This window comes from Phragmites australis, chromosome 5, assembly GCF_958298935.1.
Source record: "Phragmites australis chromosome 5, lpPhrAust1.1, whole genome shotgun sequence".
Classification (NCBI taxonomy): domain Eukaryota; kingdom Viridiplantae; phylum Streptophyta; class Magnoliopsida; order Poales; family Poaceae; genus Phragmites; species Phragmites australis.
This window is the reverse complement of record NC_084925.1, coordinates 28,747,555-28,775,481: the sequence shown is the minus strand read 5'-3', so window position 1 is coordinate 28,775,481 and position 27,927 is coordinate 28,747,555. Positions and strand designations below refer to the sequence as shown.

The window sequence follows — 27,927 nt, the reverse complement described above, 5'->3', positions numbered from 1 at the left end:
TCCTCTGAAGGCCAGAAGGTGGCCGTGACCGCCACCCCAACCGAGGAAGTTTTCGACCGTCAGCTCGAATGTGGGTCGCGTCGGCCCACATAGCCCGACGAAGTCTCCGGCCATGAACCCAATGATGGGCTGCGTTGACCGACGAAGCTGGAGAAGGCGTGCAACTCGTGAAGAATTTCAATGTCGCACAGGCCGCGAAGACGGGGTCGAGCGCTCCACCGTAGCCCACATGAACCGAACAAACCGCTCCCTAGGACGAAGCCCACCAGTGTAAAGTTGGGCGCTGAATCCATGAGGGGTTCGCGTCTGGGCGAAGGCACTTGTGGCCCATCAACCACAATGTGGACCGATCTTTGGAGCGGCATCGTGCGAAAGCCTGCATATGTCATTGCAAAAGCCCACCTAGCATAGCACTTGTGTACATAGAAAACAAGAGCTAGTGGCATCATCATTCAAAGGCCTAAGATAAAAGGTCTACTCTATGGAATACAACAAGAAAAGAGTTGCATGCCCACTGGTTAAAAGTAGCACGCCAAAACATAGTGGACTTTTATATCGGAAAATATGTAGTTTTTGTACCACATACTTCTAGTTAATCCATGTAAATTAACCCAATGATTATGTTTCAAAAAAACTTCACTTCCTGCATCCGGGCCGCGTCAGCCGCTGGCCTCGCCGAGCGCCTCGGCAAGGCCGTGGCCGAGGTTGTAGTCCAGATTTCCAAATCCTATTCCTGGGTTGGTCCTCCTCCAGGCCGGCCCACCACCCACCTCCCCACTTCCGCCAAAAAAAAAAAAAAAAAAAAGGTTCCCCACGGGCGCGGCCAGCGGGTGGGTCCGCCACGGCCGCGGCCGACCACCTGCTTCGTTGCGACTCCCGTCTGCCGCGGGGCGCGCCGCGTCTCCGAGAAGCGAGCGACCGCCGCGCCGTCCTTGTGGACCTTCTGCTCCGTCCAAGTTCGCATTGAAATCCCTGCTAGTATTCGGTACGCTTCTGCTCCTTCCAAGTTCGCATTGGAGTTTTTGAGTCGAGCGTGGCGAAAGGGAACCAGGTGATCCTTCCCCGTCTGCTATGCACTCCACCCCCGGGGTGTGGTGGGTGGGGCGCAATGGGGGTTCGTAGTCGCCGAGGAGAAAGCTGCGCCTAAGGACCGGCCCCGTCCGCGAGGATATATTTGCAACCTACGATGGTTTTCCTGGGGTTTTAGTGTAAGGATCACCTTCGCAGGGTCACATTTGCAGTTCCATATTCTTCAAGAGATATGACCGTGCCTCTCACTTTGTCCAAGTTCATTTTGCGCAAGCCAATATGTTTTGTGTGTTCAGTATGGTAACTTGCTGTTTATGGAATCACATGAGCCCTTTTCCAAAAAAAAAAAAAAAATGGAATCACAGGATCAACCGCATTGATCAACACCGCCCACTGGGTGACTATGTTGCGGATTATACAGGATAATATATCTGTATAAGACACCAAGGTGCTGTATTGCTACACATCGGTGTGGTTTCATTTTTAATAAAATAGAACCGGAGGTGAGAACCCTGTGTTTCTGGGGAAAAAAAGAGAGACTATACTATGACTCACTGTTATGTTATAGTAAGTGATGATGACTCCTGACGTCATTCCGATTCACTCGACAAAGTATACTAGTGATGAACTTATAGAGCAGTTACTCATGCTTTATACAAAGACAGGTTTTCTTGCAGCCAAGAGCTAGCATGATAAACATATAAGATTTTTGTATTTTCTGTCTAGTAATCTATATGATGTAAAGCACATGCCCTACAAGGATTTGATCCAACCTGTCTGAACTTGAAGAGCAAAATTTATTAGGTCTGTGCTTTCCAACAATGTAAGAAGGACAATCATTTTTTATGCTTCCTTTTACTTTTTCTAGTTCTTCAACTTTATTTGCTGGCTCTGTTGCACTATGGTGCTTGTCGGCTTGTTCCCAGCTGAATAATTGTTACTGCTAGCGGCCTATTTGGGGATTAGGATCCAAATCCTAAGGAATTAGTTCAAATTTGAACTAGATCCTTAAAATTTCTAGCATAATCCTCCTTATCCAAACGCCCCCTTAAGGAGTAAAATGCTCAAGTCTGGTTTTTGATTGTATTATAAATTTGGCAGAGGTCGCCAAACTTTTGGAGCTTCGGGGATTCCTTTCCCTTACTAGCCATCTTTCATATTCATCTTCAGTTAGTTAGTTGAAATGCTTGGAATGGGTGCTCATTATTTTTTGAATGAACATGATATTTGTATGCATCTAGATTTAAAAATGCTCTATGGCTTTAAGTTGTTTTTCAGAAGATTATAAGGTAGATAATACAAGTCGTCAGAACTGCCAGAGCAAAATTCATAACATTTGTTTGTTCCAAATGATGTGATGAATAAATTGAGCTATGAATTAAGTTCAATAGATGTAATACCTAATAAGTTTTCACTTTGAATCCTTTCCATTTCATTTCTTAATACTTGCAGTTCGTATGGTGATTTGGTAGGAATGTGTTCACTATAGTTCGTGCTTCCACAATGTAACTGCTACTCCTTGCTATACCCCTTTGGGAGTTGCAAAAATTTTAAAGCACAAGAGAAGGGTTAATTCTAGCTACTTACCCCTGCAAGTTCTTTAAGATTGTGCAACTCTTAATGAAGGGATGAAGCATTGAAGCACTGGTCATATAACTCTTTGAACGGATGAGAGTGTTTTCAGTGGAATTCAGCAAAAGTTTTGTAGCTATTGATTTCACATCAATGGCCTTAGTAATTAAATAGAGTTTGTTCTCTAATGCACTGTCTTGTATCATAATAACTTTTATTGTGTTACATCTACTATTATAATTCTACAGCTGGTTATCTCATGATAATAGTAGGAGTTATTATAGTAAGTTCTACTAACAAACAACTTTTCATTTATGTGATTATGATGAAATGTTTTCTCCTAATTTTCTTTTGTCACGTAGATTAAATAGGATTACATTTTCTAGTCATTGGATCCGCCTTTATCTTTTATAAATAATTGTTCTTTTAGGTGAGATGTCATATACAAGGAAGAGGTTTGAAGCTTTCGCAATTGTATCTTGACCGGCTGATAGTGAACCCATTGTGTTTAAAGCATACGAACAAAATGCAAGTTGCGGGCAGGTAAGAAACAAATCATACTGATGTTATATTTCTAATGGCCATTTTTTCTTCTGCAATATGCAACTCTAAGGTTCACATGAAGAATGCTGCAACTAACAATGAAACTTTTTGCAGCCACTTAGACATAATTTGGTACTGCGTTGATATTGATTATTGAGCTCAAGCAACTACCACAAAAGGCGTAGATTTCTGCATTATGTGATTGCTCACATTTCACATAACTAGAGTGTAGGCTGTGGACTTTCTTTAAACTGAGAGGACAATGCTTCTTCTGGCGTTTCGGTATATCCTCCCTTTCGCTTTCTCCCCAATGTCATATTTCTACCTTTCTAAGAAAAATATTGATTAATGCTTCCACAAGAATAATTGATTTAAATTTGCAGTCCATTTTAGGTTCTCAAAACAACCTTATTAATTGGCAGACCCATTTAGTTTAAAGGAATGAAGCATCTTCTTCAGGTACCATGTATTTTTTAAATACTAAACATCCATGCACAATTAATGCCCAATTAATGAAGGTAAGAGCTTCAGGATGATAATCGATACCTTTGAGCTTAGTCAACTACTCTAACAATTTAAGAGAAAATGCTGAATTATATTGAAGCAGCCAAGGTGATGTTTACAACTAAGATGTTTGTAATACCACCATCCGACAGGTACCGAACCTCATACTTCAGAAATATAGCTAGTATGTGTTTCAACCGACAAGGAAGTTGTGCCGTTAACGTCTCCAGTTGCAGATCAGATGATGCAAATGCAGATCCTGCTTGATTCTGCATACCTGACCCATATGAGATTTATATATTGTCATATAGCGATATAGCCACAATCAGTATTCTTGATCTGTACGCTTCTCCATGCAACTTTTTAATTATGGACTTCCTAAAATTATTCAACTTGGCTGACACCTCATATGAGTGTTGTGCATTGGATTTGCAATGCTTTTCTCTACCTTTGGTTTTCTTGAAAGGATGCATCTGTTCAAGTGTTCAGTCAGAAGTGGTTGTGAGATCTGTTGTACCTTGTACTGAATGATTTCCTTTTAAAGAAAGAAATGATTCCCTTGAAAGGAAGTCTTGGTGTTATTTACTTATTTTCATTGTATTTGCTGAAAGATGTTTGAATTGTTATATTTTCCGGGAGAAAAAATAACAGGGGAGTAAAAAAAAGTTCAGTTTCTTTGTGGTAAGGTCCCTGCATTTCATGTTCAAGCATTGCTATGATATGGCCAAGATTTAGCATGAAGGCTCAAATGCAAGCCAAGCTGTTGTTTTCTGTACAAGGTTATGCAACCTTTTTGATCTTGGTGTCTTCCATTGGTTTCATAAATGTCTCTTTTACTCTTTAGCTTGCAAAGTTCTTTATATTTTTGCTGGCATGCCTTTGGTCCTGTTCTAGAGTAGAGATTTTGTCAACCCTGGATAGCACTTTTTATGTTTCTTTTTTAGACAGTCAGAATGCACTACATTTATACTTATTCCTTCTTTTATTCTACTCTTCAGGTTTGTGTAATGGCTGCCACAGACAACAACATGCTTTCACAGACGCCACAGGTACAAAACATTCTGTACTGAAAGCATTAGCTGAACACTTAGCAAAACATTTGTATCTTGTCCTTTTGTTTTGAACCTTCTGTTCTTATCCTTTCCCTGCTTAAATCTATATTCTTCAGGCCTTAGCAAAGCTATTGCTGAAACCGCTGCCCCACACCCTGAGAGAGAGATACTGAGATAGAGAGATTGTTGTGTGACGAATATTTGGCTTATTCCACTGCATGTGCTTTGCTCACAATATGGCCTGGTGATCCTTCTTGAAAGAATACAAAGAGAACAAATAAAATCACATGCTAAGTCCAGCAAGAGAATATTACAATACCATTGATAGAGGTAGTGGCCGTGTAATGGCTTTATTCTATATGTTGACTTATTTCTTCAGAGGTGTATGACTTCCTATCTGTGCTCTTCCTCCCATCAACTAATATGTGTGCAACACGTTCCAAATTTCAACTAATACCATTTTTAATCTCTCATGAATATGAATAACTTGATTTTCTCGATGTTAGTAGGAATATGCAATTCAATGACTACTGGGCCGTAGATTTCTTCTAGCTTGTCCATATCTATGAGGACACTAGTTACAAACAAATGATCTGGATCTGAAGAACTAGACTGAACATGTACAACAGAACTCATAATGTAGATAATCAGGAGTTGTTCAAACAAGAATTCTACCATAAGTTCTAGCTCTATTGCATTCAGTTTTCTCACATGTTTTGCTGTAGACAGTAGTAACATGGGTTTAGAGTATGTAGCTGAAAGAATATGTCCTGACTTCTGAAAGTAAAGTAATGTAGGAAGTCAACCTTAGAAATTTAATTAGAGCTCAGTAGTGCTCTTGTAGTGACAGTAGTTTATTCTCTAGACTTGTACATTCTAAGCTTTGGCTGCAAGCTTTTCAATTGCATCTTTCAGCAAAAGTGTTATGCTTCAGCCAATTTGTCTCAAGAACTATAAATTATAAAAGTAATTCGCAGCTGTGTTTGGTAATACACATTTCAATATGTCGGCAACTTTGTTTCTTCTAATATTGTGAAATGCTTTAGCAGGCACCTAATGTTTGAGTTTTTTGCAGAGAAAACTATGTCAATCTCCTTGAATGTTAAATCTCTTTTTCTGTTAGGCGAAGTATGCAAATTTGTACTGTCAGGTTTGTTTTGCTTGTATCTTTATCTGCACTACAACGAGCCAAACAGTTGGAGAGTGGTTCAAGAAACAAAGGAAGAAAATTAAGCATGAATGAATTTAAATGAGCTCACTAAATACCTCGTCAGCAGAATTTAAATGTTATTACAGTTGTTTCTGGCATGAGTGCATGACCTCATGAAATAATTCAAGATAGCAAGCTAAGCAATGCTAGATGGTGTGAGTAACATAGCTCATTTAAGCCAGAACTGAACTTTGTCTTATGAGAGCTGAAAGTTGATTTTTTTTATATATAGGTAGACACATTTAAGAACTTTGTCTTTCTTGAGTCCTTATTTGTTTGATTGGATTTACAATCAGCAATGGCGTGTTAGAAGCACAAAATCGAGAATTATAGGATCTTCCGAAGATTAATAGGTTAGACAGTTTCTAGACTATCAATGTTTTGAAGTGGGTCACCCATGAACACAACTTGGTTCTTCAAAGTTTCCTGAACGACTTATGTTGTGTGCTGGATTTTCTAAGGAGTTATTTGGCAAGCATCTACGCAACATTAGTTTTTTTTCTTTCTTTTTTCAGCTTTCGTAGTAAAGAAATGATCATTGGGAAGTCATGGAGCACTTTACTACTCAAGCAACCATGTTACAAGATCAGTTAGTGTCTATTGCATGTCAGTTTTATTAGTTGCGATGCAAGTACTCTGAACTAATGTCATTGTGATTTTTTTTAATAGTTATCGTACATATATAATAATTGATGATGATAATGCCACTTCAATTCCTGTAATGAGCACGCAAGTTACGCAAGTATGCCATGTCATGGCATGTGCTTCTTAATTTCCCAATAATAATTTTGTGAATGAAGGATAGATATGTACAGATCACTTCAGTCGTCACGTCTTACGAGGCATCCAGTACCGTGATAGACATGTAATGCGTATTCATTTCATATTCTTTGACATCATACATTCTATATATGTAGTTTTACTGGTTTTTGTGATTAAAAATTGTGATTATACAACTCAAGTATAAATAGTACTGTTATCATCATGTTGTCAGCTAACATATCCTTTCTTCTGCCATCTAAATATTATCAAAATTGGCAACAGCTACTCATAGAATAGCTAACTATTGAAATTTGCAATGTCAAGGTTTCACGCAACATAAATTAAGTGGTGCTATTAGCACTTCTGGATTCTGTTCATTTTGCATGATGAAGTTTGTAGTAGATCCATTTGGTTTCCCTGATTCATCTCGATCTGTATGTAATTTAGCTATTTATATGCAGGAAATTATATATTATATTACTATGTTATGGAAATATGTTAATACTGTTTCTGTGATGCAAGTGAGCTTCCAACAGATCTGAGGTATGTGGCTGCTGAAACCATTTTTTTTTCAATGATTGTTTGGATGCCCTAATGCAAAAGCATCCTATGCATGCCAACTTGCACAAACTAAATAAGGGAATGTACTGTTTTGCAATTGCATGTCTAAATGGACCTAACAGAAACCCAACAATTGCTTATGAAATGGTATAAATAGGATTTGATTTATGTGCATATCCTGTGAGTTTGTGAAGGTGGCACAGCTCTACGTTTGATAGTTCTTTGTATCACAGCATATAAAATGGAGCTGATGCATGGCTCATTTCTTGCCAAGTGAACAAGATAAAAAACTTTTTTTATTGAACGAGCAGGAGAGCTGCGTGTCATTATATTAAGAGAGGAACCGTCGAAATACAGAACAAATTACAAAACCAAACCAACGGTCAGGTTAGTTTTTTGTCAAGGACGTGCCACAGACTATAAAAACGACCACGGTCGACAAACTCATCCCAACAAGCTACGCAACCCCACAGCTCCTCCCAAGCTCCATAACCGAGCCTCCTCGATGATCTCTCGTAGCAGCCATCTCACAATAGGCCTATCATCCTCGAAGACACATCAGTTATGAAGCTTTCGAATTGACCAGGCCACAAGAATCACCAGGGAATTAAGGCCTTTTCGTATTTCTGTTGATACTCTACGCTGAGCATGGCGCCACCACATTTGGAACCCACTGTCACCCCCTGCTAGTGCCAGCTCCTGCAGACTGACACGACGAAGTGCCGTAAACCACACTTCCCTCGCAAAAACACAATCCTTCAGCAGGTGTTGGATCGTCTCATCTGCCTGGTCACACAGGGTGCAGTTTTGCGGGTGATGAAGTCCCTGGCGCGTGAGACGGTCCGCTGTCTAACATTTGTTCAACGTAGCAAGCTAGATGAAGAACTTAGCACGCGGCGGAGCCCACGTCTTCCATATTCTCTTGTAGGTTTCGAAAGCGATCGAGCCAGTGAAGAAGCAGCGATACGCTTAGTGTGAAGAGAACGTGCTTGAGGCTGATGGATTCCATAAGTGCCGGTCCAGGCAATCGTCTGTCAGGACCACACCTTCCAGCACGTCCCACACATGCAGGTAAGCAGTCAGTGTTGGTGCGGAAAAGGCCACCGCCGATGTCCCGAACCCAAGCGTGGCCCTATAAAGCGTCAAAGACCGAACGCCTAGCGATTGCCCTCTTCGCCACGAACAGGATCAGGTCTGTCGCCAAATCCATCAAGGAGCAACCCATAATCCATCGGTCGGACCAGAACAGCGTCGATCGACCATTACCGACCACCGAGACCATAGAAATCGCAAAGAGTGCATGCATGTTCTTATGAACTGCAATGCCAATCGACGCCCATGGATATTCCGGTTGTGTCTTCCGCAACCACAACCAACGCATCCTCAGGGACCAACTAAGAACCTCAAGATTATGGATGCCGAGACCCCAAGCTCCAGAGGTTGACACACACGCTTCCAGGCCACGGTACAGTGCCCGCCATGAACTTGCCATCTGCCCTTCCAGAGGAACGCCCTCCTTATCTTGTTGATTGCCCTGAGCACCCACTTCGGCACGTCTAGGGTCATGAGCGTGTAGATAGGGACCGCCGTTAGCACAACACGAACTAGGGTAGCTCTTCCCGCAGGATTCAATAGCCCCGCTTTCCAGCCCGGCAGCAAGTTCTCAAGCCTGTTGAGGAGCGGTTGCAGGTCTTCCCTGCGCAACTTGTGGATCGACAGCAGCAAGCCTAGGTACTTGCAAGGGAACCCGGAGATCGCGCACGACAGCTCCTCACGGACAAGGTCAAGGTTGCTCTCCAGACACTGGATCAGAATGATAGAACTCTTGTGCACGTTGGCGATCAGCCCTGACGACACGCCAAAACAACGAAGGATGGCCTTGGTCATCGACAAGTCTTGGCTCGTCGGATGGATGAAAATCACAATGTCGTCAGCATACATGGAGAGGCGGTGACCAATCGCCTTGTTTGCCAATGGCCGCAACAACCTGTCATGCTCTGCGTTGATGAACAACCCGTTTAAAACGTCCATGACCAAGATAAAGAGCATTGGAGAGAGTGGATCACCTTGACGGAGGCCACGGCGATGCTCGATCACCTCGCCCGGGCAACCATTGAGAAGGACCCGTGTTGATGATGACGCTAATAGCATGCAGAGCATATGTCTCCATCGAGGACCAAACCCCAAGTGCACTAACACTTCCAGCAAGCACGGCCAAGACACAGAGTCAAAAGGCTTCGTGATGTCTAGCTTGAGAAGAACCCGAGGCTTCTTTTGAGTGTGAATGTACTTGACCATTTGTTGTACAAGGAGGAAGTTGTCGTGGATGCAACGACCCTTGATGAAAGCGTTCTAGTTCACAAAGACCATCAATGGTAGTCTAGGCACCGGCGATTAGCCAACAGCTTGGGGACCAACTTTGCAAAGTTATGGACGAGGCTAATTGGCCGGAAGTCTCGCACATGCACGGTGTCCGGCGATTTGGGGATCAAAATCAAGAAAGCTAAGTTAAGCAGGTATAATTTCCTGCCATCACCACCGTGCACCGCCTGCAGTGCCACTAAGATATCTTCCTTGATCACTGACCAACATTCCTTATAGAACCTCCCCGTGTACCCGTCTAGACCCGGTGCCTTGTCAGGCGACAGTTGCTTGATGGCATTCCACACTTCATCTTCTTCGAATGGTAAGTCCATTTCTCCCAGCTCAAAAGCAGAATGGTGGAAGGATTGAAGATTCAAAGTAGCCTGTCGTTGGTTTGTAGATCCAAACAGATCGTTGTAAAACTTCCAAACCGCCTGTGCCTTATCCTCCTGAGAGGTCAGCACCTGATCCCCTCAAAGAGCCTGGCCACGAAGCATTTCCGCTTTGCGGTATTTGGCATGCAAGTGGAAGAAGGATGTGTTGGCATCTGCATCCTACAACCAAGATATAAGTGACTGGGAACGCGCGATGGTGCGCTGAAGGGAAGCAAACGCCAGATGGTGCTTCTTGAGCCGACGGCGCAACCAAGCTTCCGAACGCGACAGCCTCCGGCCATCTTGAGCAATCTCCAACGGGTGTAGCAGCTCCCTAGCCAGGTGGAGTTGAGAACTAACATTTCCAACCTTGCGTTGGCTCCAAGCCTGTAAACTCTGGGTTACACCTTGGAACCGAGCACATGGCCTCCACCGGGGCTATCCACGCCAGGACCACAGCGTCCATGAAACCGTCAAGACTAGGCCAGAAGCTCTCAAAAAGGAAGCGCGATTTCCCCTAGAAATTATCTCTAAGCCCCAAGAAAGGGGGCAGTGGTCTGAGCTCCCCGCCGCAGAGCTTTGGAGGAGACAGCCTGGGAAGAGATCCTCCCAATCCACGGTGCAAAACATGCGGTCGAGATGAACTAGAGTCGGCAACACATGTTTGTTGGACCAGGTATATTGTCTACCTAGGAGCTCAATCTCGTGCAGCTCGAGATCGTTTAGGAGATGGCGAAAGCGACCCATCAACAACCATGGGATTAAAAAAATCTGGGGGTGTTGCTCGATCCACAAACTGAATGGTGTTAGGCAGAGACGAGGCTTGGGTAAGAGCATCACGTGACCCACCCAGAGTGCCTTTTGCTCTTACAGTCGCAGGCGACCCCTGAAACGCAGCATGGTGTCCAACCTTCAAACGGCCGAAGCGGAGTGAGGGCTGGTTGCGACCAGGTTAGAGCCGTTACCTGCGAACGGCCAGCTCTTTCCAGCACCGTCGACAGCGACGTAGCAGCTCGACGAGGGTCAGGGAAGGAAGTCAGTGAGGCTCCGGCCAGATGAGAAATGGCATCCTCAGCAGCCTCGCCGGTGTCTCCCCCCTCCGGCGGGTACTGGAATCTTGTACATTTCGGCCATGGCTTGGACCGGCCACGCTAATCAAAACCGGGGTAGTCGTCCCCGTCAGAGTCCCAGGTATCAGGCAGAGTGCCATCGTCGGAGGAATCCGAAGGCGATCACCAATCTTGGATCTCCCAGAGACGGATGACAACCTTATAGTATAGTAGAGGTAGAGCTGCTTGGAATGGACGATCACTTTCGGACGCAGAAAGAGTCCAGACTCCACGTACTCCTCCACAGGCTCGGGCACAAGCAGGGCCACCTCCTCCAGGATGAGAACAATATGAATACACCAAACGACCACACAAAAACGACTTAAGTCCTCCATGGCGACGGTGGCTGGCGTCGGCTGTAGGGCAGAGCAGGAAGAGCTCAAGATTTGCTCCACCATGGACAGACGCCAAGCATGCACCAGAATCCCCCTTAGCTCCAACATCACGCGATACAACATCGAACCCACTCTCGCAGACAACTGACGCCTCCATGGTCTGAAACTTAACTGGAACGGTGACTCGGCAGGCATGGTGGAGTAGAGGACAAGGTCATGAATCCTCGGGTCATGGAAGGTGATCAGGAAGTCCTCGGGGTAGCCACGACGAACTGAGAAGCTGACGACCTCAAGATCGAAGGAGGACTCGAGAAACGACCGCACCTGCTCTGTGCCGACCGGAGGTCGAGTGCCCACCACCAGCGCCACAAGCGCATGAGAGAGGTCAGCCTCATCCCGGATCAGTTCCGTTGACCGGGGGATGAGGCAGAGCTGACTACACGGACGCTACTCAAAAACCCCGTGGGCGGCGCCGACAGGGGGTGAAACAGGTCCGCGGAACGGCAGCGTGGAAGGCGGAGTCACCGCTGCACAGATCGGAGGTGGAGAGAAGTCTCAACCCGTGGACCGGGAATTGGCAAACGTCGTGGGAGAGGTCTCCAACGCAGCTTTGGTGGAACGACAAGAGCCGCTCCAACAGCAGAAGTAGGCACTGGGATAGGGCGGGCATGTTGAGGTGGCCGACTGGTCCTCACCGGGGCAGGCTGACAAGGAAGGCGTGCAACCTGAGGGATGTGTGGCCTTGACAAGGACCCAGGCGAGGGGCGAGGCCTCTTGCAATGGCGAGCCTGGTGGCCCTCTTGCCAGCATCTTAAGCAGCGCAACAGGAACCGGCACGCCACCGTGACGTGGCCTATGGCGAGACAGTTGAAGCACCTACCCACCAGATTAGGCAGCACAGGTCGAGATGGTGGAGGCGGCAGAGGTCTTGGAATCCAAGCCCACCGCTTCTTCTTCTTGATGACCGGAATCCACCTGTCGGCATTGGCGATCGAGCGACGATGGGAACGAGGCGGAGGGGAGGCACGAGCCAAGGGGCGTAGCTGTTTAGCTCGGCGAGCAGCATTGAGGAGCCTCATCGAAGGAGATGGCTGGCCGTGCAGAACCAGTGGAGGGGAGTGGATTGTTGCGGCGACCAGATAGGATGGCGGTGTAGACGACATCGGCCCATCGGAGGTAGCGGTAGAGACAAACGAAGGGCTGAAGACCAACCAGTCCGACAGATCCGCTCCGGAGATCGGGGTCCAACGACCGGGCTAAACGGAACAGCACGGGGGTTGGGGGTGGATGGTGTGGCCGTAGTAGCTGACGCCGGCGTGGAGGGCAGGCATCCATGTAGGTCGCCAGCCCACCGGTGGTGCGGTGGCGGAAAGGTGGGTGTGGGGGCTTAGGTTCGGCGAGCAGGGGAAAGGTACAGAACGAGAGCTCGCCTCCATCCAAAATCTCTATAGATTACAAGATAAAAATCTTGAATGCCACAAAACACTAATTCCGTTGGGGTATTTTGAAACAAGGGCATGGGTTCTGCCTCATTTCTTTAATATGTAAGGATGGTTTGCCACTAAGAATTGAGGCATTTTTTTGTCTGGGTTCTTTGAATCCGAATTGGCATATAAATTTTCAGTGCAATTTATCTCCCTTTTCTAATTTACTGTGGTTGAGAAGATCAAGAATAAATGGATATCTACTTGTTGAGAGAGATCGATATGGGATAACAGAAATCAGTGTAAAATTTTTGCTCCTTTGTTGAAGTTTCATTGAATGAAAGAAATTACAAAGAACATGCAATTGCTGCCTCTTCAAAATGAAAGATAGGAGGAAATATGACATGGCTGAATCCAAGTCCAACACCCATGACTCTATACGATTGTTAAACCCAGTTTGTTGTGAATTTTTTGTGCTGCATCGTACTGTTTGATGGTCACACACAGAATAAGCTTCCGTACTTGCACTCTACTGTCTACCTTGGCCTCATGGATAGTAAGGCATCATCTTTCTGTGGATAGTATTTGCATGCATCATGGTTTTAACATAATTCCAAAAAGAATACTATGATATGATGTATTGGTACAGCACTACACATTGAAACCTTGAACACTACCCTTAAAAAATGGGAAACAAAAAACTATTGCTTGAATATAAATGCAAAAGAAACATAACTTGGTAAACATGTTTCTTGTAATAATTGGTTGAACAAAAAAGTAAACGCAAGGAAACATATACAAAGGTAAAGTATTCCTTATTTGCACGAGATATCTGTTTCGTAGTATGAATGCAGGAGGTTCTTAGCACACAATGATGTGTCATGAAAACCTGTGATGCAATAATCTGTTGTCGATTTTTTCTACTTTTGCTCTGTTCATATTTGAATAATTCGTACTGGACTTAGAACTGAATGCAGTTTTGCTACAGTTTCTTAAACAATGCTACAGACCAATAGGACTTCTTAGAAACTTTATTTGTTGCTAAGTTTAATATAAATTGTCACCAAATCCATAGAGTAAGAAGTGCTTACTTTTTTCCCCCAAAAAACTAATATTCCAGTGTTTGATGTTGAATCTGTTGTGCTTCTGTCCACAATTTCTTTAAAGGAACCTTTTTTTTTTCTCAAACACGCAGGAAAACTGTGTGTCATTGCACTAATAGTAGGAATAAACATGAGTACAAGGATGAGATCACCTGCAGAAAAACAAAAACACAAACACAGAAATAAAAAGTCAGAAGTAGGAAGGCAAAGAAGGCATGCCAAAGAAATGAGGCGCAGTCAGACTGCAGGCTAGATTCAGAGGATAAGCTGCGCTAAGCCCTTCGCTCCAGCCGCGCACCATAGGTCAGTTTGACTTTTGTTTCCAGAAACATTCAGAATAAGTTAACATGCAATGTGCCTTTTCAATGTCTTATTTCTCTCTTGGTGAGTAATTTTAAATTCAGCAGGGAGAAAAATCAAAATATATTTGTCCTGTGATCCTTTTAGTTGAGTTTAACTGTGCCCTCAACCAAACTATCTTGTTTATCTTACCTGTTAGGATATGTTGGGTGAGAATGAAAGGGTGGACCTCAATTCACTGAATTTCAGATCTCTATGTTGTCAAGAGGCAATTCGTCCTTTTAATTTATACCCTAGGCCTTGCCAATCAATCATTTGCTATATTATATAGGTAAATATATTGTCAAGCAATATTGTACACATATTACTGGTTCTAATTGTCAAATAAAGCTGTTGCTGAAATTTTACTGAAAGCAATGTGTATGTTTGTTAAGGCATGCAGCCTGCTTGAGAAAGTCTTGCTCAATTTTTCCTTTTGCATGTACAACGAAGAAAGTCCTTGTCTCTAACATCCTAATAGTAATATCAATTCGTGATGATTGGAGCTCATGCATATGTGCTGAATGATTGATATAGGATCAAAACTGCTGCAACATACATAATCAGAATTGCAGGGTCTTGGGTTTACCCAAGTCAAAACTGGAAGATTCAGTTCCAATGTATTCCTCATGCATTCATGCATGTCTTTAATATCAGTGAGGTTTACCACATATGCAGTGAATGTCTGCTAGGTTAGTCTCATATTAACTAGAGTTCTAACTTCTAAGTTTCAATGTGTGTTTGCTAGTCCAGGCATGCTGCATAGCAATTTTGATTGAAATTTCTCCCAATCATCTAAAAGAGCTGCCTTAGAATTATTGACATGTGGAACTCAAAAAACTATACTTACTGCACAGGATAGAGGTTTCTTGTCCAGATACTTGACTCCAGTTTCTTCCGTCCTGCCTCATGGGCAACTTTATCTGTTAAGTATCTAGAGCCTATCAGCTCAGATTTTGACACTTAGACATTACCATATCTTACCACGTTCATCTCATTGCTGTCGTGTCATAAATTCAAATGGAATTTCTCCCTTGTTTTTTAATTCTAAGTTATTGTATATCTTTTTCTATGACAATCTTATCATTTTTAAGGGTGAGATAACTTCTCAAGCAATTTTCCGACAGAGCATGTTCTATATTAAAATTACTCTGCCTATCAACCATGCCTGTTCTTTCCAAGGAAAAAGTTGACCTAATAATTGTTCCTTTTTATTTTCTATTTCCTTTTCTTTCAAACATTTTATCAATTAACATGGTTCTTTGCAGCTTATTAGAAATGTTAATAATTTTTTAGATAAGTTTTATATATCAAATCCCTTATGACTAGGAAAAGAACAAAGGTTTTCTAGTTGCCCAATTTTAGTAAGATGTTATAAGAACCTGCTATGTCTAGTAATAATAAAACCTGGAGAAGTCATGTTGGTGCATCTACATTTTCTGTTATTTTTAAGAGCTATATGGAAATATCATTTACATGCTCACATAATTGGCTAATCTAGAGAGAATTACCTATGGGACAACTCACATCTAGAAATCCAAGCATTATAGTAATCTGATCTATTATCTTATACTTTACATAGTACTGTGGGAAGTATTTATTTTGGTCTACCCTATGATTAGCCTATCACTACTATATATATAATGGTTGCTAGCTGATTCCTCTCTAGCCTACTACTCTTGCCCTTCCTCTATTCTCGACATGGAGCTTGAGCTTAGTCTAGGGGATTCTCCATCTCTATCAAAGGACACTTTCACGCCTGTGCTAACACCTACACATGCAGGTGACAGAGAAGGCCATGAGCTTGTGCTAGAGCTAGGAGTAGGGCCTGCCAAAAGAGCTGATGCTGAACAAGACAATCAGAAGACACCCATGCAACCAGAAGATGTGCGGGAAGAATATGATGAAGCACGTTCTCACAGCGAGTCACCTGTCGAGCTGAGTATCGGAGGACCTCTGCTACCTGCCTCTGCAGAAACAGGTACAGGAGAACTACGCACATACTAGCGATGTTGATTACATGGTTTGATTGGTTCCAGCGTCCAAGTAGGTAGGTATCTATATGATAGGTTGTGGTTAAGTACATAAGAGCTTAAGAGCATGCAACTTCTTCTTGGTGGTGATGAGTCCTTTTCTGTATAGGGATTGTAAATTCAGAGGTCTGCAGACGAGGGTTTGATGTGAACAATGTTCCGGTGGATGGAGACGTGGTAAATGCGAGGTCTTTGTCGACCTCGTCCTTGCAGGTGGAGGTTCCTCTGCGGCAGGCAGGTGACCTGGAAGCTGCAGAGGATGACGAGAGTGGTGGGGTTGGTGGGGGAGTGAGGAAGAAGCTGAAGCTGTCCAAGGAGCAGTCTATGTTCCTGGAGGATAGCTTCAAGGAGCACAGCACCCTGAGCCCAGTATGTGCCCTATGCTGTTGTGCTTACTACTTTCCCCATATCTATCGAACAGAATTTGCATGTCCTATCCTACACAAGGATATACATGGTTCATCATAGTTTTGAAGATAACCTTGACGTGTTAAGACTTCTAACAAATTATCATGTTTGTGTGTAAAAGTTGTAAGCAAGGATGCCTAACCCAAAACTACAAAAGAAAAAGAGCTTTGGTGATGCAACATAAATCAGAAAGTAATGATTGATAGGATTTTATTTTTATTCTTTTATTAGACTAAGGATTGGTAGTTGTCATTATCTAAAAAAAGATTAGTAGTTGTGTATGCTACACATTATTTTGTAATTTCCTAGATGAATGACATATGGTACCAAGAAACTATAATCAGTTATTTGCGGAGCTCAATTTTGCAGACTATGGAAGAAAATTCGGTTATGTAGAATGGTCCTTGATGGAGAGTTTTGTAAGAATCAAGGGCATGCACTCGTGCATGAGCATGTATGTATCCATGCGTGCAAGCACAAAATTATGGGTGAAATAGTCCAAGTGGGTTCGTTTATTGAGAAAAAGGTTATTCGTTCTAACAAAATCAAAATGGATGGTTTGAGGTAAAATTAAGTACTGGGAATCAAATGGGTAAAGGGTAAGATTGTGATGGCTATCGAAGAGATCAAATAATTGTTGTCTCACTACACGGTTGGGATGGGTTGGCTGGTTTAGTGGCTTTTAGGGAGAGCGGCTCCGTTATACTGTAAGTAAACAAGAAACTATATGATTTTTGTACTGAGTTTGATCGATTTTTTGTTTACTTTTTTTCTGGCACAGAAACAGAAGAGTGATTTAGCGAAGCGGCTCCACCTTCGACCACGCCAAGTGGAGGTCTGGTTTCAGAACAGAAGAGCTAGGTACGTAATATTATGACACCCGTATTTTCTCTGTCTGATGGTCTCTTCAATCTTCATGCCTAAATTTAAGCTAGGGTGACAGTCTCAGTGCCATAGACTCTCATCTAATATATCCTTAACATCATAGGACAAAGCTAAAGCAAACCGAGTTAGACTGCGAGTATCTGAAGCGTTGGTGCGAGACGCTAACGAAGGAGAACCGAAGGCTCCAAAGAGAGGTGGCAGAGCTGCGTGCCTATCGTACCACCTACCCGTTCTACAGCCAACCTGCAGGGTTCGGCGCTGCCCGGGTGTGCCCCTCACGTGATAACAAGGTCACAGCTTGCTCCCCTGTCCTCACCGCCGTATCATCGCCGGTGGTTGCACCGGCGTCATCGTTGATGCCCACCTTGTTCGCCAGGCCTTACTTCGGGCTCCGCCGCCAGCCTTCGGCGACCTTGTGATGCATGAAGCTCTTGTGCGTGTTGGTAAATTATACAGTAAATAGTTACTTTTGCTCAGCCTATGTCCTACCAAAATGATTGTTAGGGATGCATCATACCATATACTGTTCATAAAAAGAAAGCATACTTTGTAAAATGTAGTTGTAAAGTAGACATGACAAATGATGTTACAAACGACCTGATGTGTATCCCAGCTAGACCAGTAGGTTTGAATTTTCTGGTTGCGTAATTGACTTTGGGGAGCTTGTCATTGTACAATATGAAATGGTTTGTAGGAGAATATCATCCCGGTATGGTAAATTGGCTTTTCCCATTTGTGTGCCAGTGGCGTATTCTAATTTTTTTGTTGGAACATTATGAGCTGTGACAGTGACTAGGAGCATTCTTGTCGAGTGGAGCGTAGATGGGTGACGCTGACCCGGCTCTGCCAATTAGAATAATTGAACTAGCTAGGCTGTATAATTAGTACGTGTGAAACACTGAAATTTTGTCTTGTGTTTGCGTGAGTGTCCCAAGATGAGGCTGCAAGTGTTAATTACTCGAGTTATGGAATTGACTAAGTGACATGAAAGTGTCTCGAAATTAAGATCATTCGTAAAAATGAGACTATTTCCATCTTGAAGGAAGATTTTGAATTTACTAAATTATACTTTTGAATTTCTTGCCAAACATGCATACTTTTAACTGAAGTTGAAGAAGAATGCATGTATGGTTCAGCAAGTGCAGACATATGTCCATCTTGAGAATTGCAATTAAGTTGATATGAGGGGTTTACACGCCACACCTCACGTGTTGATGGGTGATCAGCTAGAATAGAATATATTCGTCCTCAGAGTTATCTTGACGCCCACACGTGGACGAGGACGGCGACACACGTGCACACGCTCACCGCCGCAAGTGGTCGATCGAGATGTATATGACGTATCTATTGTGTGAGTGCTTAAACCCAGCCAATCAACGAACGACGATATGATTCAAACTCGATCCAGTCACGAATTCACGATGGGTTTGATTGATCACGACCGGCTGGCCGATTTCTGGTAAGAGCTGATCGTCGGTCGCAGGGGTGGATCCGAGGGGATAGGGGAGCAGAGGAAGAAGAGAGAGAGTAGAGGAAGAGGAAGAGGAGAGATGTATGAGTCTACTATCTAACTTATTTGTATTTGTTATTGGTCGGTTGTATTATTAGATGCGATTAGGGGTGGATCCAGTACAAATCTTTAGGGGTTAGGGCAAGTTGCTTGACAATAGTCTAGTTCAATTTTCAAAACAACGTCTTACATAAATATAATGATAAAAAAATACAAAATACATTAAGAAAAGAGTATACTACTAATTTATCCTAATATTCTTCAATCGTGATAATAGCCCAATATTCTTTGATCTTCCTGAGGAGAGATCTATACACAAAACATAGTAAATTAGCGATATAAGAATTACTTTCTAGTTTCAAATAATAACGAAGATACCACTAATTTAGTTTGAGTGCTACTAGTATTTAAATTGTTTGAACAATACGTGAACAGTATTCTTTTATTCATGTCGACAAATGTTCTCATGATCTTGTTCTAGCTGCAACCTGCATACTCAAAATTCAGAATAACCAAGCTAGCTTTCTACTAAAATTGCTATGACTGGCCAACTAATGATCGGACTACCTATCTTGATGCTTTGAATCTGTATTCAAAGCTTTTTTTCCAACTACCGGAACTACTAATTTCAAATACAAAGCTCTTCTATGAATATGCTACTCAGCTATTGTTCTTACTTTCTACGGTTCTACCAGAATACTGCTGCTTGCAGATTGAAGACATGGATGCCTAGAGAAGGATTGGCTGATTGGGCCGACTCACCGGTCATACCAGCCCATTTACGCCCACTCGCGGACTGTCACACCAGTAACTTGGGCTGTTTATTCACACCGCTAGACCCGCCCACTGAGTCACCTTCTTCCTCCGAGTTTTTTTTATTTTTATATTTTATAACTTAAAATATTAAATAAATAGATTCCTGATAAAAAGATTTAAAAAATAAACATCTACCATCTCTCATCAAGCGGGTAAGCTCTTACCACTCTCTGACAGGCGACAACCAGTGCGGTAAACCCTTACTGCCTTTTGCATGAACAGTATTCGTCGAAATTACTGTTCATGACTCTTATTTCATCTCCCACATACTCTATTCAAAATAGTAGTCTTATGTTGCTGTAATAATTCTATAACTTTTTATATGTGTTTCATAATCCATATACAACCCATTTTAATTGAATTCATAAAAAAACATGCGTAGAATTTAAACTAAAATTCTCCAAAAAAGACTACTTTTATAAATTCTAACAATTGTTAGGGTCTCAAATAAATTTTTAAAATTCTGAAAACAAATAACTAATATTCTTCTTATATGATGGACTAATTTCTAAAATTATTTGTAGCTATAGTTTATATGGTGAAAAAGTGAGTTCCTTTATAATACTCTATTTATATGTGTTTTTATCATTTCATGTGATATTAATCTTTTAATTCAATTTGAATTCAAAGAAAATTCAAACATATACAAAATTTATCTATTGAAAATATATCAATTGTAAATAGTTTTTATGTATAGGATGGAACATTTTTTTATTTATAGGATGGAAATACTTTTACAAAATTTCATATGATATTGTTTTCACCATATAAACTACGGCTGAAAATAATTTTAGAAATTAGTGCATCGTATAAAAATAATATTAGTGAATTATTTTAGATTTTTTAAAATTTATTTGAGACCCTAACAATTGTTAGAATTTATAAAAGTAGTCTTTTTTGAATAATTTTAATTTAAATTCTATGTGGGTTTTTTAATGAATTCAATTAAAATGGATTGCATATGGATTATTAAATACATACAAAAAGTTATAGAATTTCTAGAGAAAAAAAAACAACTATTTTGAACAGAGCATAGGAGACGCAATGAGAATCGTGAACAGTAATTTAGTATTTTTAAATCCTCCTACATGAGTCTATTTATTTAATATTTTAAGTTAGAAATATAAAGCAAACTATCTTCCTCCCAGCTCCGAGGGCAGGGACTCCGAGGTGCACCGGCACTGTAGATGGCTTGAGCCCCTGCCCCCTTGAAGATCCGCCCCTGGCGCGACGTGCATGGCCTCCACCAGCGATCCATGGTTTTTTTGATATTTCTAACTGATAGGCCAGCAGACTAATTACGCTCCTCCTCCTCCTCCTGTCCGAGGCCCTTTTGCTTGCTCAGTTATGCAGGTGTATCAAACAAATCTGTTACTAAATCTGGAGTCTTACAATAGAATATAGATCCGTCTCTATCGCTAAAAATTTTGCTTTTTTAAAATATATTTTTATCTCTTAGAAATTAATTCTATTTTTTAAAGATTTTTATCACTATATATATATGAGACAACATCTCTTATTGTAAATACAAATGAATAAAGAATAGACAGTTTTTCCCCTACATTGTGTTTCTATTTGCAATAGTTCTTTGAGAAATCATTGGATACACTCGGTAGTAGTAGTTTCTCAACACGTTATCAGCACGAGAATCTGTCAGAGACAAGCTAGAGAATCGAATCGTCTCACTCGCAAGGATTGAAAGGTACGATATGTTCGGTACGTATACTCGCTGATCTTGTTTATTTGCATCAAAATAGATTTGAATCCCATAAACAGTAGCAAATTCACATGAACATTAGCGAGTTCGTATGAATACCATTGATGTGTTGCATCTCGTATGATCAGTAGCATCATGTATGCATGAATAATACCAAGTATACAATGAACAGTAGCATAGTGGGTTCGATCTACACGGTAATAGCAATCACGACGTGAATAGTACCAGCGCATGAACAGATCGCACGGTGAGTTAGTGGGGCCCACAGCCACCATCGAGCGCCACCATCTGGCAATCCGGCGGCCAAACTCCCCTGCATAGATTAGAACATAAAGGGAAAAAGGGCCGCCGGTCCTTCTGCAACGTGCCCTATCGCCCGCTCTGGCTGCCTCCACCATGCCACCACCTTGAAGTTGCCACGCCGCTGAATTGCCATCGGATCTCTGCCCGAAGCAGCACCACCGCCAGCATGAAGCCGACGGCCTTGTAGCTCTGCCGCACCGCACGCGCCGCCAGACTGTTCGCCGATGCAGCCGAGAGCCACGTCGACGCTACCCTGCACGGGCACTGGCTCCGTAGGCGCCAACCCGTACCGGCGGCACCCCACCACCGTCAGTTGCAACACGTCGTTGTGGTCGCTCAAAGCCGTCGTGCCGCTCGCCTCGCTAGTCCTGTAGCTCCCGTACGAGCCCCACCACCCGCTCTGGTCGCCACCATGTGCTACTGCTCGAAGCAGCCACAACCGACCGCACACCACCGCAGCCACCCCCACACGGGCAAGGTGCGCGACCGACGTGGCCCTTGAATGAACTAGGCGGTGGCTAGGGTTTGGAAACCCTAGCCACCCTCATATCTATGGGAGGTGAACAGGCCATTTTGGGCCGAGCCAGTCCAGATGGAAATGGGTCAGCCCAATGGTGAGGAATTCAGTGAAAGAAAAGAAAAATAAAAGAAATCTAAACTTTGCATCTAGCCCCCTAGGTTTTTCCAATATTTGAGCATAATCCCTAAAATTTTGTGTTTAGGTCACTGGATGTTTTGAAAATCATCCAGGCGCTCTGTTTTTGCATAGAGGTACCCCTGGAATTTGAAATTTGTATATGTTCTAGCATTTATGCAGTACTTAATTATGTAATTATTATTTATATGCTATTAATTGTTGTTTATACTGTTTAAATTGCCTATTATGTGTTTAAATTCAGTAAAATTTGAATAATAGCATAGAAATATTGGAAAATTTGTAGTAATCCAATTTAGTAACATGATGCAACTTTACTAGTAGTAATGCTTGTGTTATTAAATATGTAGATGGTTGGCATTACGAACAAAGAGTTCGCTGAGCTGAGTATTGATGACTGCAACTATCTCACTTGGGTATCGAATGTTCGGATTGTACTAGGAGCGAAAAGACTCCGCGCTACAATTGGTCTGGGAACAAGTAGTGCAATGGTTCCTACGGAGGATGAGAATGAACAGGCACTTCATTTTCTCCGTCATCATCTTTCTCCCACTTTGAAGGATGAGTACATGGTAATGATTAGCGCTAAGGAATTATAGGACGCACTACAGGAGCGTTTTGAACGTCTTAAGTACACCATCAAGCCTCTCGTAGAGCAAGAATAGGTCCGGCTCCATTTTTGTGATTTCAAGCATGTTAGAGAGTACAACTCCATGTTACACCGAATTTGCACACTATTGTGTCTCTATGGGAAAGAGATCACAGAAGAGGAGAAAATTGAGAAGACTCTCTCCACTTTCCATCCGAATGCGGCAGAATTCGCACGCAATCACCATCAATCAAATTATAAGAAGTATTTTGAATTGATTGATGTGTTGCAACTTCATGAAGTTTATGACAAATTCATAAACAAGAACTTCTTATCCCAGCCACAAGGGAAGAGCAGTGGCCTAGAAGTCAATCACAGCTCTTTCAAAGTGCGCAAGAACCGCAATAAGAAGGAGGGGAAGGGAGGAAAGAAAGTAGTGGCAGACAAAGTCAAGTTTGTTGATGATAATGGCAAGACAAAGAAAGAAGTCAAACCATATGGTGAGCAGAACCAAACATACCAAACATGCTATAAGTGCGATGTTTGGGGCCATTGGTCCTGAGTCTGCAAAGCACCAAAACATGTTATGGAAGCATACTAGAAAAAGAAAAAGGAGAAGCCAAAAGCCCTACACCATTGTAGTGGGGATGGAACTGGACAAAACAGCAGCAGTTGAAAGGAAAGCATCTCACATGAAAGTTGATGACGCTCCCACACTGGCAGTGAAAGACCTCTCAATGAAGGATGCGGAGGTCACTACTTTGCCCTCCTCCACTGCTATAGAAAATGCCATGAAGGATGAATTATAAAAGAAAGCCATTGAAGATAAAGTGGCCGGATATTTCACAAACTCTATCTAGAATTAGAGTAATTAGTCATTTATTTAGTTGTTGAATTTAGGAGGATTAAATGAATAAATGTAAGCTCTAGAAAAGCAATCCTAACTGCAAATAATATTTTTTGATAGTTAATGAAACATTAGTCTCATGCTACTTCCTCTCATATGAATGATTGAATGCTTTATTTATAGAATATGTGTGGCGCCCACATGGAAGAAGTGTGTATTGTAGACAGTGGAACCACAAACACCATCTTAAGAGAATAGATGTATTTTCAGTATATTAGAAATAGCTCTGGAAAAGTGATGACTGTCACTGGTAGTGATAAATACATAGTAGGTTATGCAAGAACCACAATTATACTACCTATGGGAACTAATTTGCACATCAAATAAGCATTGTTGTACCCTGGGTCTCTAAGAAATCTCTTAAGTTTTAAAGACATTCGCGCTAACGATTTCCATTTAGAAACTGGTGAAGAAGATGGTATGGAGTACCTACACATCACTAAGCGTGATAGTAAAGTTAGAATACTAGAAAAACTTCCCTCCATGAGCAGCGGCTTGTACTACACTAGCATTAGAGCACCTGAAGTGTTCACAATCTTAAAGACTGTGTTTCGTAGTGCAAAATTATTCTCCCCATGGCATGATAGTTTAGGTCACCCTGGGTTTAGAATGATGATCAACATAATTACTAACTCACAAGGTCATGGCATAAATGTAAAGAATTTCCTGAATCATGAAGATTTTGTATGCCTTGCATGTGCTATCGGGAAATTAATAATAAGACCGTCTATCTTGAAGGTACAAGATGAAATCCCTGCATTCCTGAACCAAATCCAAGGGGATATTTGTGGTCCTATTTAGTCGCTTTCTAGCCCGTTTCGGTATTTTATGGCATTAATAGACGCATCCTCGAAGTGGTCGCATGTATGTCTATTATCTACCCGCAACCATGCCTTTGCAAAGTTGATCTCGCAGATTATACAAATCAGGAATAATTTGCAGATCATCGCGTGAAATCTATCAGAATGGACAACGTTGGAAAATTTACTTCTAAAACATTCGATGATCATTGCACTAGTATGGGAATTAAAGTTGAACATTCTATAATGCATGTCCATACTCAGAATGGACTAGCCAAAGTGTTGATAAAGAGAATAAAGTTCATTGCTAGACCTTTATTGCAGCACTGTAATTTGTCTGCTACATGTTAGTGACATACGGTCTTACATGTGATAGCCCTCATTAATTATAGATAATCCTCCTACAACATCCATTCACCTATGCAACTAGTGCAAGGAGTAATTCCAAAGATTTCCCATTTACGTAAATTTGGATGTATAATTTATATGCCAATACCACTGCCACAGCGAACCGCTATGGGACCTTTGTAGAAAGTTAGAATATATGTCGGTTATGAGACTACATCCATAATCTGATATTTAGAACCAACAACTAGAAATCTGCATACGGCCCCCTTCGCTGATTGCATTTTTTATGAAAATAATTTTTCGTCATTAGGGGGAGGAAATATACCCTTGGATGAAAAATATCGGGAAATTATATGGCAAGCTGAAGGAATTGTGACACATGATCATCGCACTATTGAAACAAATGATAAAGCACAGAAAATTATCGATTTGCATCAATTAGCAAACTACCTACCTGATCATTTTTTGTGATTTGAATAGTATGACTAAGTCGTATGTGCCTGCACGCAATGCAGCAGAGAGGATAGAAGTACCAAAAGAAGGTACCCCTATCTTGTCCTAGGAGATCCAAAAAATAATAAAATGACAAGAAATTCGGTTTCTCAATTCCCAAATAGCCGGAGACGTCTGGCGAAAGTGGAAAATGAGAGTTTACCATAGCCGATCACAAAAAGTGCTCTAAAGGAAAAGAAGGGAAGCTAGTTGAGACATGGCGATGATATGGAACATCAGGAAGTAGGCATACCAGATTTGAATCTTCCCACGTATGAAGAAACTAGCAAAAATACGCACGCTGAAATCGACGCTGGTAAACTAAAGGACCTTGCTCCAACAACAAATAATTATGAAGAGCAAGATGTAGAACCATGATGAAATAGCAACAAACTATGTGAATTCAGGGGAATCCTGGAATAGAGCAACCACAATAGTCGACATATACTTTGCAAATAAAATTACCACAGTCATAAATCATGACCCTGAGCCTGCATCGTTCACTGAATGTAGAATGAGGCCCGATTGAGAAGACTGGTAGAAGGCAATAATAGCTGAATTGTTATCCCTAAACAAAAGAGAGGTTTTTGGGCCAATATGCTGCACACCTCCCCACATCAAACCAGTAGGATACAAGTGGGTTTTTGTTCGTCAGAGGAATGAAAAGAATGAAATTGTGAGGTACAAAGCACGACTAGTGGCACAAGATTTCACTCAACGACCAGACGTTGAGTATAAAGAAACCTATTGTTACATCTCAAAATTGTAATCACGTAAGTAAGCATAATCATGCATCATAAATATCGTGTTTAACTTTGAACAATTTTATTTTAGAGCACTAGAGTACCTTGTTTTGGATTAATAAAAAGAGAGAAAGGAATTCGGGAGAGAAAGAATAGATTTTTTCAGTTGAAATGGACTAGTTTCCCTAACATGTGGGACCCACCTAGCTGGCTCCACCGCCTCACCCACTCTTTCCCACTCCCACCAACAGCCCTCTCTCTCTCTCTCTCACCCCCACCCACTCCCTCTCCCTCATGTGCTCTCTCTCTTTCTTTCTTTCTCTCCCAACCGGCCAAAAGAAAAAAGAGAGGGGGAGGAGAAGAAAGGAGAGGAGGAGAAGCAAGGGGAGGTCAAGGAGGGGTCCTCGGCAAGCTCCCCCACTACAGCCTGCCGAAGGTCGTCCTCCCTGTCGAGCTCAAGCACCTCGGCCACCTCTTCTTCCTCCTCAAGTCGGCCACCACCTCCCCACCTTCATCTCGAGCTCCAGCCCTTCCCCAACCCTAAAGACCGAGCCACAAGATTTTTAGAATTTGGTGAGCACCCGAACCCCCTCCCATTTCATTCCCATGGTCGGATCTACTGGCATCGAGCTCAAAAGAGCTCAACAATAGCCGTCGCTATCATTGGAGGCAATAGCCGAGTTTTGGTTATTTTCGGTTTATTCATGTTATCCTACGTGGTAGAGGAGGTCAAGATGCTGCACTAGGTCCAAAATCCCTACCCCCAAAGCCACCAAAATTGTTGCTGGAGCTATCCCTGGTGAAAATCAATATTTCTGACCTCACCCGGAGGTTTTGGGTCACAACCCAAAGGTTTTAGGTGATCCTAGCCAAAAATACCTTAGGAACCTCACTTGGAGGTTCACCCGAAGACTTCAAAACCCGGAGGGTCCGAGTTCAACCTGGAGTATCCAGATTGTACTGTTTATCAGACGTTTCTCTTTTTTTTTTCTTTGCTAAAACTTGTAAAATTCATAATAAATTCAATGTAGCTCCAAAAAATTATGAGATCAATTTTTTTTTTCATAATAACCTCATATACCTACTAAAAATATCCCTAGCCATGAAATAACTAATTAAATTTTAAGGAGTACTCCTCTACAGGGTGTAAAATCAATTCGAATTATCGCGCTCTCAGTTATGAACATGCTTCCGTCCATTCACAACGGTTGCAGAGTCATGAATGAGGGGTGATGGTTTGGTATGTTGGGTTGCGGTTGATATGGTTCTGTTTTTAGTTACATTTATGTTTTAGTTGGTGTTTAACGAAAAAGAAAGGGGTTGTTTGGTTAAGTATAGGTGCTTACACATATGTCTTAAGGTTGCTACCGTATATGAAATTACTTAACCTTGTGGCCTATTCTTACTAAATACACAAATGCATAATCCTTGGAGTCAGGT

At 42.1% G+C, this 27,927-nt stretch overlaps 1 protein-coding gene across 4 annotated transcripts; it reads left to right on the top strand.

Annotated features, from left to right (window-relative positions):
• The first annotated feature begins 830 nt into the window (after nt 1-830).
• Nucleotides 831-18,335, top strand: LOC133919121 (homeobox-leucine zipper protein HOX7-like). 4 transcript variants are annotated; one of them, XM_062363393.1, is made up of 11 exons: nt 831-985; nt 3,032-3,144; nt 3,259-3,426; nt 4,647-4,697; nt 4,817-5,030; nt 7,134-7,215; nt 14,035-14,245; nt 16,065-16,262; nt 16,424-16,683; nt 17,504-17,583; nt 17,711-18,335. In XM_062363393.1, exons 8-11 carry the CDS (start codon nt 16,154-16,156, stop codon nt 18,024-18,026), a joined length of 765 nt encoding a protein of 254 aa, XP_062219377.1. In that variant the 5' UTR covers nt 831-985; nt 3,032-3,144; nt 3,259-3,426; nt 4,647-4,697; nt 4,817-5,030; nt 7,134-7,215; nt 14,035-14,245; nt 16,065-16,153; the 3' UTR covers nt 18,027-18,335. The 4 variants fall into 4 exon arrangements, with proteins under 4 accessions (XP_062219377.1, XP_062219375.1, XP_062219376.1 ...); XM_062363391.1 differs by having other exon boundaries at nt 3,528-4,697; XM_062363392.1 differs by lacking the exon at nt 7,134-7,215 and having other exon boundaries at nt 3,259-4,697.
• Nucleotides 18,336-27,927: the final 9,592 nt, after the last annotated feature.